Here is a 19,236-nt window from a genome sequence, read left to right on the forward strand (position 1 = left end):
CTTCTAACTTGCTTAGAGAACTTCTCAAATGTTCTCAATGTTTTCTGTCGGGCTTTCCTTTGAATCCTTTGTTACTTACCCTTGATTCTTATTTTCAACCTCCTCTTTGTTTTATTTTTCTTTTCTAATCCAACGAGATAGTAAGTAGCGATATTCTTATGGCTGTTGAAAGAAGAAAATAATTATTACTTTTTCTTCATTTCTACCTGTTTTTTTTTTCTACCAGGTCATTGCTGAAGGATATAACATTTTAATGAACTGTCCATTTTTAAAATCATAGCTGCTCAAACCCACTATGCCCTCAATTAACATCTTAACTTTTCCATGCCTCTTTTCCTCCCTTGAGGAATTGATAGAGAAATTAACGAAGAGATCCGAAGCAGGAATGTCCTAGGGCTAGGTTATTCAACTGGATTCCTTGGTAGGGGTGATTTCCCTGGGTCCTGGTGAAGTCTTGTTCCTTTCTGAACCTGAAAAGTTTCTTCTACTTTTCTGGGGTAGGGGGATGGTAGTGTTGAGGGTAGAGGAAAACATTTCATGTAGATGACATTGCTCCAGGTTAAGTTGAAACAACATCAACCAAACAAATAGATATTTCTGGCAAAGGAGGATCTTCTCTTTAAGACCATAAGAATCTTTACATTTGTTCAGTACAAAATGTGATAATTAATGGTTATTCTGTGATTTAGAATAAATAGATCACAATAAATAAATAAATAAATCCCAATAGCCTGTGATTTCTAGGCTATCGTTCTCTTATGAAAAATTTTATCAAATAAAACTATTATCCAGTAATTTAGTATTAATTATAGAGTAATTGTCTTATATTCCTACAATTTTACAATTTTAATCAACTCTATTTTTTGCATAATCTAATCCCATGGCTTTATGGTAGAAATGAAATAATCAATGCATGAAAGTATTCAAGGAGAAAATGTAAATCAAAATTCTTCCAAATGCTTAAAATGTGTGGAAATATTTTCTTAAATAATTTTATCAGAAAAATATAAGGAATATCTTTCTCATTAACTTGTTTGAAAGTGAATATCAGAGCCATTTTATTTGAAATTACTTTAGAACTTTCTGAGTATATTCTTAATTATATAAAGTTTGTTTTGCCTGGATATTTGTTATTTTATTCTTAACTATTTACCATTTTTCACATGTAAATACCCATTAAATCACAAGCCAGGGCAGGTAGTAAAAACATCTGTTGCTGAGGAAATGCAGGTGTGAGAATTAGTGTATTTGAAAATTCATTGAAATAATTATGATAGCTCTTGTATGGTAAATGGAGTTGTCCTTGGAATTAGATCTATGTTTAAATCCTAGCTGTCACTTAACAATTTGTCTGTAGGGAGATCATTTAACCTCACCTGTAGAAAAAAGACAATATTTTCCTAATACACATTGTAAGATCTTCTTAGATTTAAATGAGAGAGTTTATCAATGCATAAAATACAGTGTGGAGTTGTTTGTAGATCTGGTTATAACAAATTAAAACCTAACCATTAGTATATTGAATTGACTTAACAGCTTCTTACCTTACTTGATTTGTATGTAAAAATATTGATTATAATTTTTAATCTCATATTTACAGCATTTGTTATAATAAATCCCACTTATTCATTCATTCAAAAATATTGAACAACTATATTTTTTAGGCTCTGTAGTTGGTACTGAGAATACATCAATTAATAATAATAATAATAATAATAATAATAATAATAATAATGAAAGAGCAAATGGAAAAGAATGGCTTTCTTTTTCAAAGAACCACTTCAAGTAGATCCAACATATTTCAATTGGGCAATTCCTCTACTATGAGAGGAATATGTCTTCTAATTCACCTTTCCTTCAAAGAGTCTCTTGAGTTGAATGCCTGCTGGATAATCAACAATATAATAAAAGTGCCAATAGCAGAACAATACATAATGCTGTCTTTTCATGAGATGTGGGGTCATCAATTTCAAACCAGAAAGACCACATACACTTAAGAGTGTTACACTGATTTGACTCATAACACGATTTACTTTCTTTCACATATAAGTTTTCCATTTGCTTCAGAACACTAATCACTATATATGCCTCCATGAAGTTTAAAATTACAGTTTTGTTAATCAGATATTGGTACATCACCAAGAGGGTTTTGGGTGGAGATTCTTCTCCTCAGATAACAGAAACTATAAGTTGTTTTATTTAACAACTTTCTAAGAAAACTATCTTGATCTTTGCTTTAGCAGTTCCCTCTGTGCTAATGCATTCCTTAACCTGCAGTCTGCTTGGCTAATAATGTTTGTGGGAGTGGGTGGGATATTTCATATTAACATTATATGTTTATTTTGTTTAAAATTTTAAAATATCTTTCCTAATGTTAACATAAGGAGATTCAGAAATTTAATCAAAGAGAACATATTCAATTTTGTTATTAATAAAAATAAGTAAAATGATAACTTATGACTTTATTTAGAAGCCACTCAATGTTGAGGTGCCACAGGTCTTGGTGTTTGACCCTATTCTCTTTTCTATTTACAATCACTTCTTTGGTGATCTCATCTGGCCTCCATTTTAAGTGCCACCTCTATGGCATTTACTCTTAAAATCTTGCTGATCCTGACCTCTCTCCTATATTTCAACTTCAATATCCAACTGTTTACTTGCTATTGCTAATTAGATCACTAATAAACATTTCAAATTTGATGTTTTCAGATTGAAACTCCTAATATTCCTTACAGTACAACCAGCTGCTATACTTTTATAGCCTTCATTATTGTTTCAGTTTTTCAGACCAAAAACTCTGGAATCATTGCTACTCTCTCTTTCACCCCTTACATCTCATCCATCAGAAAGTCTTTAAAGAATATCTAGGATCCTACCTCTTTTCACCTCCCTCATCCATGCCACTATCATATCATATCTGGCTCTCATCTATTTTAACAGTCATCTACCTGATCTCTGCCACACGAAGGCATTATAGCAAGGATGTGATGGTTTTAGGTCACACCATTTTACTGCTTATACCTTTTTATGACTTTCCAAAAATAAGCAATTGGAATAGAAAATGTTTTGTAAAATATCTCTGGACAAGTGTCCATGTGTGTAATGTTCTGCCTCCAGTTGTTCTATGTCTAGGGATTTATTTCATAGAAATAATTGTAGATCCCAGCATGTGTATCACAGAGTTTTCTGTAAAAGAAAAAAAAATGAAGAAAATATATCTGCCCCCAAAACAAGAAATGGTTACATAAACTATGATTTAATAATAACATAAAAACTGGACAGCTACATGTAAAAGAATGAAATTAGAACACTTCCTAACACCATACACAAAAATAAACTCAAAATGGATTAAAGACCTAAATGTAAGCCCAAACACTATAAAACTCTTAGAGGAAAATATAGGAAGAACACTCTTTGACATAAATCACAGCAAGATCCTTTTTGACCCACCTCCTAGAGAAATGGAAATAAAAGCAAAAATAAACAAATGGGACCTAATGAAACTTAAAAGCTTTTGCACAGCAAAGAAAACCATAAACAAGATGAAAAGACAATCCTCAGAATGGGAGAAAATATTTGCAAATGAAGCAACTGACAAAGATTAATCTCCAAAATATACAAGCAGCTCATACAGCTCAATATCAAAAAAACAAACAACCCAATCCAAAAATGGGCAGAAGATCTAAATAGGCATTTCTCCAAAGAATATATACAGATTGCCAACAAACACATGAAAGGATGTTCAATATCACTAATCATTAGAGAAATTCAAATCAAAACTACAATGAGGTATCACCTCACATGGGTCAGAATGGCCATCATCAAAATATCTACAAACTATAAATGCTGGATAGGGTGTGGAGAAAAGGGAACCCTCTTGCAGTGTCGGTGGGAATGTAAATTGATACAGCCACTATGGAGAACAGGTGGAGGTTCCTTAAAAAACTAAACATAGAACTACCATATGACCCAGCAATCCCACTACTGGGCATATACCCTGAGAAAACCATAATTCAAAAAGAAGCATGTACCACAATGTTCATTGCAGCACTATTTACAATAGCCAGGATATGGAAGCAAGTTAAGTGTCCATTGACAGATGAATGTATAAAGAAGATGTGGCACATATATACAATGGAATATTACTCAGCACACTTTCTTCTCAAGTGCACACTGAACATTCTCCAGGATAGATCACATCTTGGGTCACAAATCAAGCCTCAGTAAACTTAAGAAAATTGAAATCATATCAAGCATCTTTTCTGACCACAGTGCTATGAGATTAGAAATCAATTACAAGTAAAAAAATGTAAAATACAAACACATGGAGGCTAAACAATATGTTACTAAATAACCAAGAGATCACTGAAGAAATCAAAGAGGAAATCAAAAAATACCTAAAGACAAATGACAATGAAAACACGATGATCCAAAACCTATGGGATGCAGCAAAAGCAGTTCTAAGAGGGAAGTTTATAGCAATATAATCATACCTCAAGAAACAACAAACATCTCAAATAAACAATCTAACCTTACACCTAAAGGAATTAGAGAAAGAAGAACAAACAAAAGCCAAAGTTAGCAGAAGGAAAGAAATCATAAAGATCAGAGCAGAAATAAATGAAATAGAAACAAAGAAAACAATTGCAAAGATCAATAAAATTAAAAGCTAGTTCTTTGAGAAGGTAAACAAAATTGATAAACCATTAGCCAGACTCATGAAGAAAAAGAGGGAGAGGACTCAAATCAATATAATTAGAAATGAAAAAGGAGAAGTTACAACAGACACCACAGAAATACAAAGCATCCTGAGACTACTACAAGCAACTCTATGCCATATAAAATGGACAACCTGGAAGAAATGGACAAATTCTTAGAAAGGTTTAACCTTCCAAGACTGAACCAGGAAGAAATAGAAAAATGAACAGACCAATCACAAGTAATGAAATTGAAACTGTGATTAAAAATCTTCCAACAAACAAAATTCCAGGACCAGATGGTTTCACAGGTGAATTCTATCAAACATTTAGAGAAGAGCTAACACCCATCCTTCTCAAACTCTTCCAAAAAATTGCAGAGGAAGAAACACTCCCAAACTCATTCTATGAGGCCACCATCACCCTAATACCAAAACCAGACAAAGATACTACAAAAAAAGAAAATTAGAGACCAATATCACTGATGAATATAGATGCAAAAATCCTCAACAAAATACTAGCAAACAGAATCCAACAACACATTAAAAGGATCATACACTGTGATCAAGTGGGATTTATCCCAGAGATGCAAGGATTCTTCAATATATGCAAATCAATCAATGTGATACACCATATCACATTGAAGAAGAAAAATTGAAGAAGAAAAACCATACGATCATCTCAACAGGTGCTGAAAAAGATTTTGACAAAATTCAACACCCATTTATGATAAAAACTATCCAGAAAGTGGGCATAGAGGGAACGTACTTCAACATAGTAAAGGCCATATATGACAAACCCACAGCAAACATCATTCTCAATGGTGAAAACCTGAAAGCATTTCCTCTAAGATCAGGAGCAAGACAAGGATGTCCACTCTCACCTCTATTATTCAACATAGTTTTGGAAGTCCTAGCCACGGCAATCAGGGAAGAAAAAGAAATAAAAGGAATACAAATTGGAAAAGAAGAAGTAAAACTGTCACTGTTTGCAAATGACATGATACTATACATAGGGAATCCTAAAGATGCCACCAGAAAACTACAAGAGCTAATCAATGGATTTGGTAAAGTTGCAGGATACAAAATTAATGCACAGAAATCTCTTGCATTTCTTTACACTAATGATGAAAAATCTGAAAGAGAAATTAAGGAAACACTCCCATTTACCATTGCAACAAAAAGAATAACATACCTAGGAATAAACCTACCTAAGGAGACAAAAGACCTGTATGCAGAAAACTATAAGACACCGATGAACGAAATTAAAGATGATACAAACAGATGGAGAGATATACCATGTTCTTGGATTGGAAGAATCAATATTCTGAAAATGACTATACTACCCAAAGCAATCTACAGGTTCAATGCAATCCCTATCAAGTCACCAATGGCATTTTTTACAGAACTAGAACAAAAAATCTTAAAATTTGTATGGAGACACAAAAGACCCCGAATAGCCAAAGCAGTCTTGAGGGAAAAAAAACCGAGCTGGAGGAATCAGACTCCTTGACTTCAGACTATACTACAAACCTACAGTAATCAAGACAATATGGTACTGCCACAAAAACAGAAATATAGATCAATGGAACAGGACAGAAAGCCCGGAGATAAACCCAGGCACCTAAGGTCAACTAATCTATGACAAAGGAGGTAAGGATATACGATGGAGAAAAGACAGTCTCTTCAATAAGTGGTGCTGGGAAAACTGGACAGCTACATGTAAAAGAATGAAATTAGAACACTCCCTAACACCATACACAAAAATAAACTCAATATGGATTAAAGACCTAAATGTAAGACTGAACACTATAAAACTCTTAGAGGAAAACATAGGAAGAACACTCTTTGACACAAATCACGGCAAGATCTTTTTGATCCATCTCCTAGAATAATGGAAATAAAAAATAAAAATAAACAAACGGGACCTAATGAAACTTAAAAACGTTTGCACAGCAAAGGAAACTACAAACAAGATGAAAAGACAACCCTCAGAATGTGAGAAAATATTTGCAAATGAAGCAACTGACAGAGGATTAATCTCCAAAATGTACAAGCAGCACATGGAGCTCAATATTAAAAAAACAAACAACCCAATCCAAAAATGGGCAGAAGACCTAAATAGACATTTCTCCAAAGAAGATATACAGATTGCCAACAAACACATGAAAGAATGCTCAACATCATTAATTATTAGAGAAATGCAAATCAAAACTACAGTGAGATATCATCTCACACTGGTCAGAATGGCCATCCTCCAAAAATCCACAAAGAATAAATGCTGGAGAGAGTGTGGAGAAAAGGGAACCCTCTTGCACTGTTGGTGGGAATGTAAATTGGTACAGGCACTATGGAGAACAGTATGAAGGTTCCTTAAAAAACTAAAAATAGAACTACCATATGATCTAGCAGTTCCACTACTGGGCATATACCCTGAGGAAACCATAATTCGAAAAGAGTCATGTACCACAATGTTCATTGTAGCTCTATTTACAATAGCCAAGACATGGAAGCAACGTAAGTGTCCATAGATAGATGAATGTATAAAGAAGATGTGGCACATATATACAATGGAATATTACTCAGCCATAAAAAGAAACAAAACTGAGTTATTTGTAGTGAGGTGGATGGACCTAGAGTGTGTCATTCAGAGTGTAGTAAGTCAAAAATAGAAAAACAAATACCGTATGCTAACACATATATATAGAATCTAAAAAAGAAAAGAAAAAAATGGTTCTGAAGAACATAGGGGCAGGACAGGAAAAAAGACCCAGACGTAGAGAATGGACTTGAGGACACGGGGAGGGGGAAATGTAAACTGGGACGAAGTGAGAGAGTGGCATGTACTTATATGTACTACCAAATGTAAAATAGATAGCTAGTGGGAAGCAGCCACGGAGCACAGGGAGATCAACTCGGTGCTTTGTGACCACCTAGGTGGGATAGGGAGGATGGGAGGGAGACGCAAGAGGGAGGAGATATGGGGATATATGTATATGCATAGCTGATTCACTTTGTTGTAAAGCAGAAACTAACACAGCATTGTAACGCAATTATACTCCAATAAACATGTTTAAAAAAAGAAAAAAAGAATACACTCGATCTTTCAGGCCCGTTTTTGTTCATCTGTCTCGATTATTACGTTTATAGCCTTTATTCTAATAGTATAGGCATCTGGCCATTACTCCATTTATCACATTAGGAAGATTAGGAAGAGGAAAGGCTATCATTTCCTTTTTCTAAATAGTGTGGTAGAGTTAAGATAACACAATATTGATACAGCAATTTGGTTATCACTCTGTTGGCATTCAGCTTTCCTTCCTTGAAAACTGAGATTAAGTTATAAAAAGCATTCTATCTTTATATTGCTGTGATTGGTATTATGATTTGCAGTAATTTTCTTGAGTTTTAAATTGGCCTTTGGTAATTTGGTTTATGATCAGTAATAAACTGCTAAGGTAAACATTTTTTTCCCCTGGATTTTGGTAAGGAAAATCTAGATTATTTAATCCTATTAAATGGGTATTTCAGTTTCAATCATTAACAACCCTTTTATTCCTTTACTTACTCATTTGTTTAGCAAACATTTATTTAGCTCTTGTATTGGGCCTTACCTTGGAGAGACAGTGGTGAGAGATCATAGTTCCTGGGCTCATAGGGCTTACATCCCAGCAGGAGAGGTGGACAGGGAGGTATAACAAATGGGAAAGGAACAGGTAGGGGGAAGGAAGCTGTGGTAGCACATGAGTTGAGCACTTGATCTTGGAAGTTAAGGAAAGTTTTTCTTAAAGATGTGATATCTAAGCCAAGGAGTCAAATTTTGATTACGTGATAGGAATTACCCAAAGGGTTTGAGCAGCTTCAGAAAAGTGCTGGTGTTAATATTAATACAGCTAGGGTCATCTGGGGAGTTTCTGAGTCACTGGGGTGAATGGTATGAGGATCTAATGGGGAGAGATGAAGTAGGAAGGTAGTATTAGTAAGATCATGAAAATTGGCCTTGTCTTGCGGACAGTGAATGTTCTTTATGGATAAGGAAATAAAAATTTATTGACTGTCCAGTGAAAGTAGGGTACTATAATGAATGTCTTAGGCTAAAAGTTGTTTGTCCAAGTAGTAAGATAACAAAGGCTGGTGTACTGAATTGCTAGAGTTCAAAACAAAACTCTACCATTTAGTGGCTTTTTAAAATTTAATTTTATTTAAAAATTTTTTTTTCATTTTATTTTATTTATTTATTTTTAACATCTTTATTGGAGTATAATTGCTTTACAATGGTGTGTTAGTTTCTGCTTTATAACAAAGTGAATCAGCTATACATATACATACATCCCCATATCTCCTCCCTCTCCCTCTTGTGTCTCCCTCCCACCCTCTCTATCCCACCCCTCTAGGTGGTCACAAAGCACCAAGCTGATCTCCCTGTGCTATGTGGCTGCTTCCCACTAGCTATCTATTTTACATCTGGTAGTATATATATGTAGTGGCTTTTTGTTCTTGGGCAAATTAATCTCTCTGAGCCTCTGTTTCCTTGTTAATATATGAACATAATAATAGTGCCTCTCTAAGGGAGTACTATGTGAAATAAAGTAAAACCTGTAAAATACTTGATACAGAGCCTAACACGTATATCAATAAATCAAAAAATGTTGTTTTCCACTTTATTTGTTACCCAGGGTCACACAGTTAAGCAATTTTGAGCTAAAACTTTAATTCAGTTCTATCTAAATCTAAGGCCTATACATTTTCACTGTCTTATGTTTAACTACTTTAAAGTTGTGTTCACATATACAAAATGAAGATTAATAAGAAATTATTTTAAGAGGTTACTGGTGAAGATTAAGAGGTTTATATGTGTGAAATCTCTTTATACATTTTAAAGTGCTAAATAAATGTTTATTATATAACTTATCACTGCATTTGTGGAAGACCTGAGAACTTTCAGATAAGGTTGTGCTACGAGACTGAATAATAAGATGTTTTTCTAATCTCATTAGTCTGTGAGGTCCTAGAGGTGGAGAGGAAACATGCTGTATTCACATAGTGGGCATTTGGCAAATAATTGAAAAATGAATGACTATGTGTAAATCTCCAGATCCCATTTCTTTTCTGTGCTAAAGATATAATTTCTCATATAAACTACCTTCATGTGAATGGACCCTTGTATCTGAAAGTAATTTATCCAAATCCAAAATAACCAACTCACCAATGTATTTTCTTAACATGTAAATAGTAGTTGAGGGATTTACTATGCCATATTACTTACATAGTATACTCTAACTGGTTAATCCAATTGTTACAAAAGATCAGATAATGTCATATCAGGGAGGTAAGTGTTTTATTTAAAATCCTACTTTTAACAACTCTTTTTATTAATGTTATTTTAGTTAGACATATTATTGTATTAATATGAGCCAATATTAATACTTAAGAATATTTTTCCTGTTTCAAGGTATTTTGTTTCATATTTTATTTCACCACCCAGTGTGGAAATGCTTTTATAGTAGTGTTCACAAGATTAAAATATGGATTTTAAAGCAAAATTATCTGGGTTCAATTCCAGTTCCACTTGGGGAAAATTACTTCAATTTTCTTTCATAATAATAATAGTAACAACAATAGTAATATGTAGCCCATGAGTACATATTAAAAGATTAAATATATATGAGCAAAGAGAAAATTGGCCTATGGTCTATAATATATAACTGTTGATTGCTTATTATTATTATTGTTGTTTTGTATCCCATAATAATTCTTATAGTACTTTGAGATAAATGTTTTATTAATTAATGAAATAAATTCTATTTCTTCCATCCTTTAACTTCATTTTTCTAGAAATTAGTAATATTATTAATGGTCATAGCAAATGAAGCCCAGCCATGCCATGTTCCTGACCAGGTCTCTCTTCCAGACTCTAGCATTTGAGTGAGAGAGAAGGTAAAGTTTTGTAAACCACTCCTAACAATAGAACATCTATTGAGGGTTTCGGCAAAAGAGTGGCAGTAAGCCCTTTGTACGGGTTGAGTGATTTGTATTTTTCCTGGCATGATATGTTAAATATGGAGCAAGCACATACATGACCCACTCATTTTCCTTGCAATATTTCATTAAGGGAAAAACTCATATTTTTGGACTTTGAGTATTCACCAATTTTTGTAGACTGGAAGACCTCAATTCCTTAAGCTTCCTGGTGTGTGTGTGTGTGTGTGTGTGTGTGTGTGTGTGTGTGTGTGTGTGTGTGTGTTTGTATGAATGTGAGTTTGACAGGTGTGAGACTATAGCTTCAAGTCTGGAGGAAACTGGTTCATGCAGGTCAAGAGTCAACTCCTGTTTATTTTGCCATATATCTATCCGTGTTTGTAGTTGTGGTCATCTGTAACCTGTCTGTATCTGGAATTTGCTCTTGGGAATGATCTAGACTAAAATTAGCATTATTTGGACACCTAAATTTAATGCTAACTCTAGAGTTCTCATGGCTCCCAAGAGTCACTTTGTGGTCTTCTGGAGTTGAACGCTATAGCTTAGTTCTTCTCTGGTCCCAATGACTTAGCCATAAATTTAGATGTTCCAGTGTCATCCTGCAGAAGATGTTCTTAATCAGTGTTAAACCATGGACCACTTTGAAAATCAGACGAAATTATGAACTTTGCCTCCAATTAAATGTGTGTACTCAAACTCACACTAAATTTATCTTGGAATTTCAAAGTTTCAAATATCCCTGAGGTGTATTCACAGACTATTTCAAATTAAGAGATCCATTGCATTCAATTGGCTTTATTATGCAGGAATCAAAAAATTAATTGTGGCATGGATGTAAAATGTAAGGGGAGAAGAGAAAGGAGCCGAATCTGTGAAAATCATATTTTCTCTTCATTGAAGGCAGACAGCTGGCTAAAGGAGAGTGTGAAGTAGTCATTTGGTTTCAGAAAGACCTATAAAAATGACAGTTTAGGAATTTAGTTCATAATGTGCTAACAGTTCTCACGATATGTAGACTTTTATTTAGCTTCCATAATTTGCCTAATGTCTGTATCAAGGAGTCTATCAAATTAAATATCTAAATTTAAACATTTAAATTCAACATATAGCGAACTGAAATAATTGTCTTCACCTGTTATTTATAGAAAGACACAGTCCTATACATTCTTTTTTATAAGTGATATTATACAGTGGTTTTAACTTAGAAATCTAGGTTCATGAGTTTTGAACAAATGTAACTACTGAGATAATGATTATCCTATTAAAAACAATCATGTAATAATGTATTTTAGATCAATAGAATGGACAATTGCATACTCAATTACTTGTTTTCATGTTGTCTCCATTAATTTTCTCCTTTTGTTTTCAAAATTTTAATGAGTCAAAGATTTATTAACTTAAGTTTTTTTTTTTTTTTTACCAGAGGTCCTATTAAACATAACTCAATAATAAAATTTACATATGCTGCTCTTGGGAAATTATAGTTTGTTTTCTGTTTTGTTTTTTGTTTTTTGTTTTTTTTGCAAATTAGCCCATATGGAGATAGGTGACATACTAATTAAGCCTTACTATCTGAAATCAAGCAGGTTTGATTTGGTTCCCAGTTTTGAACTTTCTAGCTGTAGTAACTTGCATCTATAGGCTTATTTTTTTTTCTTCATTTGTGAATTCAGGATGGTAATATAATCCATTCCACATGGCTGCTACAGGAATAAACTGAGATAGTTATGTAGTTTTGATAATTTAGTAAGGACTTGAGATGTTAGTTGAAAATAAATTTTAGTATTTACTAATTTTACTTTATCTTTTCTAAAGCATTACATTTCATGGATTGATCACTTTTTACAACTCATTCACAATATGCTTTCTCACTTGAATCTCATAGCAACCAAAATTATGAGAAAATGAAAGTTCATTGAGAGTAATGACTTGCCTAAGATCACACAATGGAAGAAGCAGCCTTCTCTGATTTAATGCTGTTACCACTATGTCACACTGAGTTGTATTTTAAATCAAAAAGCTACATGGGAAGCCTATCATTTCCTTTCACTCTATTCATACCAAAATTAGAGTGCAAGAACACTGTTGAATGCAAGAACACTGTTATACAATTAAAATGTATTTAAACTCATAGCCTATGTAAATTGTTCTAAGAAGTTGTATTTTTGAGATAAGAAAAATCATGAGTTTAACATTGTCTTTTACTCCACTGTCTTTGTCTGTGAATAGGAATAAAATAAAACAAATAGGTTCTAGGAGTGTTACAGTTGTTGAAAAAAGTTTGATAAAAAAGTTCCCAATTTTTCTTCATTTTGTAAAATACGATTATTTTTCATTTCTTGTTGGAAAAAAATCTAGTGTATCAATGCTAAGGCAACACCAAATTAAAGTTATAATTAGCCCATTTTGCCTGCTTCCGTAACAGATTTAATTTATCCATCTATACTATTTTAGATTTTGTGATTGTTGTGATAAATCCATGAATCTTGTCTATTATTCATTTTGTCTTTTTCTCATTTACCTGTGTTGTCTTCTTTGATGTTTCCTTAGAGTTTTTAGACCACAGGTGAAGTAACTTGGACTGTGGTGGTCTCAGGTGTACTCGTGATGAATTCTGAGGAAGCTTCTGGAGTAACTACAGTGTTCACTATTGGTTCAGTGGTAGGTATAAGTGTAGGCTCAGCAGTAGCAATGGTATTGATGATAGGGATGACTGTTTTATCCTGAGTTTTCTTTGGTGGAATGGCAATAAATGATGGACGTGGGTGTGGGTGATGTGCTGCAGTAGGTGGGTGGATATTTGGCAGGAATTGCCATTGAGGAATTTGGACATGTGGCCTAACTGCAACTGGCTTTGCATAATATGGGTAAGGCATAAATTGGTTATTGATTAGTGCAGCTAGTCTGTGCTGGTAGTAATTGAGTCCATAACTAGGATACCTACTCAGCACATAACGAATTGGAATATATTTTATTGTTTTTTCATTGAACAATCTTTCACCATTCTCACAGCGCTGCAAAAAGAATAAATTATGCAGAATAGTATTATTGTAGGCTAGAATGAAAAGATGTCTTAAATCAGAATTTTTTGAAATACAATGTTACAGTATTTGATGTTAAGTAAGTACAACACTGGACATAGTGAACCCAGCAACCATATTATTTTACGAGATATGGATTTGTACGCTTCCCTTCCCCTTCTTGATTTTCGACAAACGTTAAAAATAATATTAGTTTCAAAAAAATTAGATGAGCTAATCCATAATGTGAATCACATTGACCAGAGCTTGGCATACACAAAAAGTGCTCAGTAAATGCTGTGCATTATAAGTACCACAGCTAGACCAGTCTCATAGAGTGCTTTGGCATATAGTATACAAACATACTACACACAGAAAAAACTATGTATATATTTTTCCTTATATGTGTATATATACATTCTCACCACATGTTTGTAATTGTTTTTTATTTTATTTACCTAGGGATTAGGCTGAGGGCACATTTTTTTCTAAACTAATATATCAGAATAGTAAAATAATGTGATGTGGATTTCTGGATTTATACTTTGGATCTTTTTCAGCCTAGTTTTATCCATTAAAGATCAGTTAGGAAATTTTCTATTTTTATTTGCTTCAGTTCTACTAATTATGTGCAGTTATAAAAATACATCGTTAGATCTTTCCATATAAATAGAAACAAATCAACAAAATTACACTGCAAAGCAAGACCTTCTCGTGAAAGGAGACCTATTCATTCAAACAGATTGGGGAAACAAAAGGTAGAAGTAAATACAAGTGTATGAGAGGTATTCAAAGAAGGGTCAGAGAGGGATCTTTCCCCAAGTCTTTAAAAGTAGGCAGGAGAAATATTAAACTTTGCTTTTGTTTTCATTTTTACCCACTACTAAATTCTGAGAGGGTTTTCTCATGTTGCTAAATACACATGAAAATCAAAAGACATGACTTGGCCTACAAAATGATACTGAGATTTTCAGATAAACATTGAGGTTGATTCATATGATTGGTTGTTGAAGTGATTTTTTTACAAGGATTATTAGATTATTTCATGGAGTTTAAATATTTACTTAGCGTTTAGACAGATGCATTTTAATATCATTAAACTTTGCATAATATTATACTTTGGAGTTCATATCTCTACTGGAAACATTTAAACTTACTGTTGATTGTTCCTGGTTTTGCGCCTCTGCACTCTGGTGAGATTCAGAGAAAGAATAAGAAATAAGAAGTTAAAAAAAAGCAAGACACAATCTAGATTATTTTGTGGTTTTAAAAATATCTTTTATATCAAAGACAAAACATTTTTTTTGTTTTTATTTTAGTATTGTAAAATATTATAAAGCACTTTCCATGGTTATCTAACCATAGTCTGTGAACCACTCAAGAAGTGACAGAAATATACTAACTAAAATAGTAATAGTGAGTTCCATGGTTAAGCTGTCTTTAAAAATCACTGTTTAGGGAGAAAAATTCAATGTTGAAAAGAATATGATCATTTGACCCCAACAAATATAATGCATGATATTTGCTTAAATGAAGAACATGAACAACCTATATTCAGTTTGTATTGAATATACATTGTTAAAAATAAGAGGAGCATTGAGCATATTTTTCTGGTTTTGTTCTCCTACTAAGATGATTTATGAGATTTTCTTGATTAAAAAAATCTAGCAAAACGTCAGTATATAAGTGTTGTATAAATAACACCATTTAAAAAAATCAATTTTTGTGTATTTATAGTGTTTTTCTTAATTCTGGATTACAACATTCATAGGAAACAGGAGTTAGCAATTTTATGAAGCTTTAAAACTCACAAAAGTTTTATAAACTTTTGAGTGAGTTCATAATGGTAAATATTTTAAAAATGACAGTTCTAGTTTAAGACTTTTCACACATATCACTTGGATATAAAAGACTCTACAAACCTTTTGGAAGTTGTAGGTATAGAAAATCAGAGATTAGAAAAAAAAATACTGGTGTGTAATAAGAGACAGAGACTTATTTTTCTCTAAATTTATTAAATCACTAGTTTAAAATTTAGAAAGTTATATAAATATTGAAAGTTTACCTACACTCAAAAATCCTGATAATCTAGATATTTAAATATAATACCAATCTATATGTATTATGTATTCCTGGTATATGTTCATTTTAGTGTCTTGTATCTTACTTCTTTTAAAAGGAGTATGATCTCTCATATCATTTTTCCATTATATCATAGTTTTCATGCTTACATATTCATAGTTGAAATATAAATAATCAAAATATTATGTCATGAAATGTTTGTTCTTTATTGTTAACCATTAAAGCTTTTTCCAAAAAATATTTTATTATAAATAGAGAGATGAATAACATCTGGATATCAGTGGCCTTTTAAATAGTTTTAATTGATTTCTTAAGACAGTTTTTCAAAAATGTGATTTTGGGGGGGAAATTCTTCGATAGAAATTATTAAACTGCTGTACAGAAAATTTATGCCAACTTATAATGCCACCAGTAGGCTATAAGATTGTGCAGTTCATCTCATAATTGCTAGTAATAAATTGTATCTTAACTATTTTTATTTTGGAGAGAAGGAATAAATTTAGCACATAAAAGATGCTATCACATTGCTGTTTTAATTTCTATAATTTTGATTGCTCATAAGATTGGATGGTAAAATCTATAAACTTTCATTCTTCTTTTGAATTATTTGTTCATGTCTGTGGGGCTTGTAGCTTTGTGAAAACCAGAAGGAGTATTTGGGGGCTAGAGCAGGCTCAAGTAGCTCAAGAAGAGGTTGCTATAGGTCAGGCAGTTGTGGATCACTTTCTGATTTAAACTTTAATCCTTTTCACTCAAAGAGAAAACTCAAGTTCTAAATATGCAGGTGGCGACAATAAAATCAAATTTCAGAGAATAAATGAAAGAAAATAAATGTGAAAGTCATAGTAATTCAAATATTTAAAAAGTTTGACTCCAAGAATTTACCTAATAGAGTTATTTAAGAGATATTAACTTAAAAGCAAATCTAAATTTAATAATAAATGAATTATGAAACAAGGACTAGCGCCCTCCCATATTTTACAATCTAAGAGAAGGTCATAAAACATGAGACATTTGCCTTCCTGTACTAGCTATTGGCAAATAAGTGCCTGGGATCCCCAAATGAACATGAAAATAAAACAGAGCAATAGCCAAAACAATAAGGAAAACAAGTCGAAAAAATTAAAAGAAAAAAAAATTCCAAACATTTTTCTTGTTCCAATAGCCTTAATACACAGCATGTAATTCAAGAAAATGCCTGAAAATCATAGAGTTGTTTATGGATATAAGCCCTGAGTAGGAGTCTCAATTGACATAATGGGAAGATTATAACAAAAGTTACAATATGTTTGAATGTTAAAAGTACATGTCAACTTATTTGAAATTGGTAAAAAAGCTTAAACGAGCTCCTAATTTTTTTTTTTTTTTTAATAAATTTACTTATTTATTTTTGGCTGTGTTGGGTCTTCGTTTCTGTGCAAGGGCTTTCTCCAGTTGCGGAGAGCGGGGGCCACTCTTCATCGCGGTGCACGTGCCTCTCACTGTCGTGGCCCCTCCCGCTGCGGAGCACAGGCTCCAGACGCGCAGACTCAGTAGTTGTGGCTCACGGGCCTAGCCGCTCCGCGGCATGTGGGATCTTCCCAGACCAGGGCTCGAACCCGTGTCCCCTGCATTGGCAGGCGGACTCCCAACCACTGCACCACCAGGGAAGCCCAGCTCCTAATCTTTAAAGAATTTAGTCCCTTAAGAGATTGGAGTCTGCAGGAGATAGGAATTTAATTAAAACCATTTCTGATCCTGGTCTATGATTTCTGTATTTATTTTTTGTGAATTTTTAGAGCACATTATAATTTAAAAATATTTTCAGTACTGTTTTTTCCCCCAAAATGTATTTTCTCTATCATATGAAAATTTTAAAGGTTTTCTATACATGATAAATTATGACTTCTTGATTCCTGGAAACCAGAAGTATATTCAGAAGAACATGACTTTAATTTTATAAGAGAAATAAATGTAAAAATAAATTACTGTTAGGAAAATATAGTTAGTATGCAGCTGTTTTGTTCCATAAAATATAACTGTATTTAGAAATTTACATAATTAGAGACCTTAAATAAATTTTTTAAAAAGTTTTGATACAAATTGATCAGATGAAATTAACTCACCAAAAAAGGCAGGGTTAATGCCATGATAGTCACAAGTAGGAAAAAACTCTTCATCATTGCACCTAAAAATAAAAATTAAAAACATTACATTAAAAGGATCTGTTGCTAATAATTTAAGAGTGATTTGGAACAATGTCCTCTTTGGTTTAAGGGGGAAAAAAAAGTCAGATTTAGGGGTAGATTTAACCAATGTGGAAAATCTATATCTATTTTATTAAAAGCTTTAGAAAGAAAGTAGAAAATGTCACAAAAGTGGTTTTCTACAGATAGAAGTTTTCAGTTAAGAAATCAACAAATTATTTCTGTAGGAGATAGCATTATAGGTGGGACTTGCCCATGCAGAGATTAATAGAGAGAAACTTCAAGTAGAGGAGAAAGCCTTGGGACTATCCATGGGCATTTGAATGGAGAGAAGGGAAATACAAAATTGGAAAGAAAGTTGAGGGAAGAAAAAGCAGAGGTCTTAAATGCCAGGATGAAGAATTAGACATGCCTTTCTAAACAACAGAAAGCAGTTGAGTGGTTTCAGATTAGAGACTGAGGTGACTACACATTCCTTTGGAGAACTGAGTTCTATCTCAGGCTCTATCTCTACTTGTGTAATTTTGGCCAAGTAATTTCCTTTATCTGGGCCTTACTACTGTTACCTATAAACAAAAGTTAGAACTGAAATTTCTGAAATTCTATAATTCCACAATTAATCTAACAGGAACATGTAAAATGGAGGAGATGGGGGGTATACTGAAACTGCATTTTTCATAATCTGCTTCTCCAGTAATCATAAATGATGTGATTAACTTGATCATTTTAATGAAAAAATATAAGATATGACAATTACAGGTCTCTGGCTGAAATATTTGAAGAAATAAATTAGCCTTACCTTTGTAAAGGAGTATAGGGTAGTTACGCATATTTATTTGATTTTTTAAAAAAATAAATTGCCTTTTTAAAAAGATACATATAACACTTCAAACTTTTAATATTTAAATACATATTGTATTTATGAAGTAAATACTAACTACGTCTTGTTGCAGCTATTGTTATTGCTATACTTGTATAGACTTGAAACCTACAAACTGAGTTTTACAAAAGAGGGTCACAGAGTTAAAGTTCAGGCTTGGTAAAGAGAGCACACACCAGACTCCATTCACCTTTGATTTTCAGCCAAGAATGATTAGAAAAGCTGTCTACTAAACTGACTTCAGAACCTCTGATGGGATATCATTGGATGGAAAAGAACTCATGTGTGATCAAATTTGAACAACCTACAGCATAGGTTGTTTCCTCTCAAGTTTCACTGAGAAGAATGGAGTTCCTTATTAATTCTTCACTTGCTAGTTAACTTTTTCTTAAT

General features: G+C 32.9%; 1 protein-coding gene across 1 annotated transcript; it reads right to left on the reverse strand.

Annotated features, from left to right (window-relative positions):
• Positions 1-8,903: 8,903 nt before the first annotated feature.
• On the reverse strand, positions 8,904-18,106 carry CSN3 (casein kappa). Its single transcript, XM_082391617.1, has 2 exons — positions 17,883-18,106; positions 8,904-13,761 (listed from the first exon to the last, which is right to left on the reverse strand). Exons 1-2 carry the CDS (start codon positions 17,937-17,939, stop codon positions 13,231-13,233), a joined length of 588 nt encoding a protein of 195 aa, XP_082247743.1. The 5' UTR covers positions 17,940-18,106; the 3' UTR covers positions 8,904-13,230.
• Positions 18,107-19,236: the final 1,130 nt, after the last annotated feature.

The sequence above is a fragment of the Balaenoptera borealis genome, assembly GCF_965194805.1.
Source record: "Balaenoptera borealis genome assembly, chromosome: 4".
In the NCBI taxonomy this organism is placed as follows: Eukaryota; Metazoa; Chordata; class Mammalia; order Artiodactyla; family Balaenopteridae; genus Balaenoptera; species Balaenoptera borealis.

Coding starts and splice junctions, on each gene's coding strand:
- CSN3 (XM_082391617.1), bottom strand. CDS start 17,939: ATGATGAAGAGTTTTTTCCTACTTGTGACTATCATGGCATTAACCCTG. Junction 13,762..17,882: donor CATTAACCCTGCCTTTTTTG/GTGAGTTAATTT, acceptor TGTATTTCAAAA/AATTCTGATTTAAGACATCT.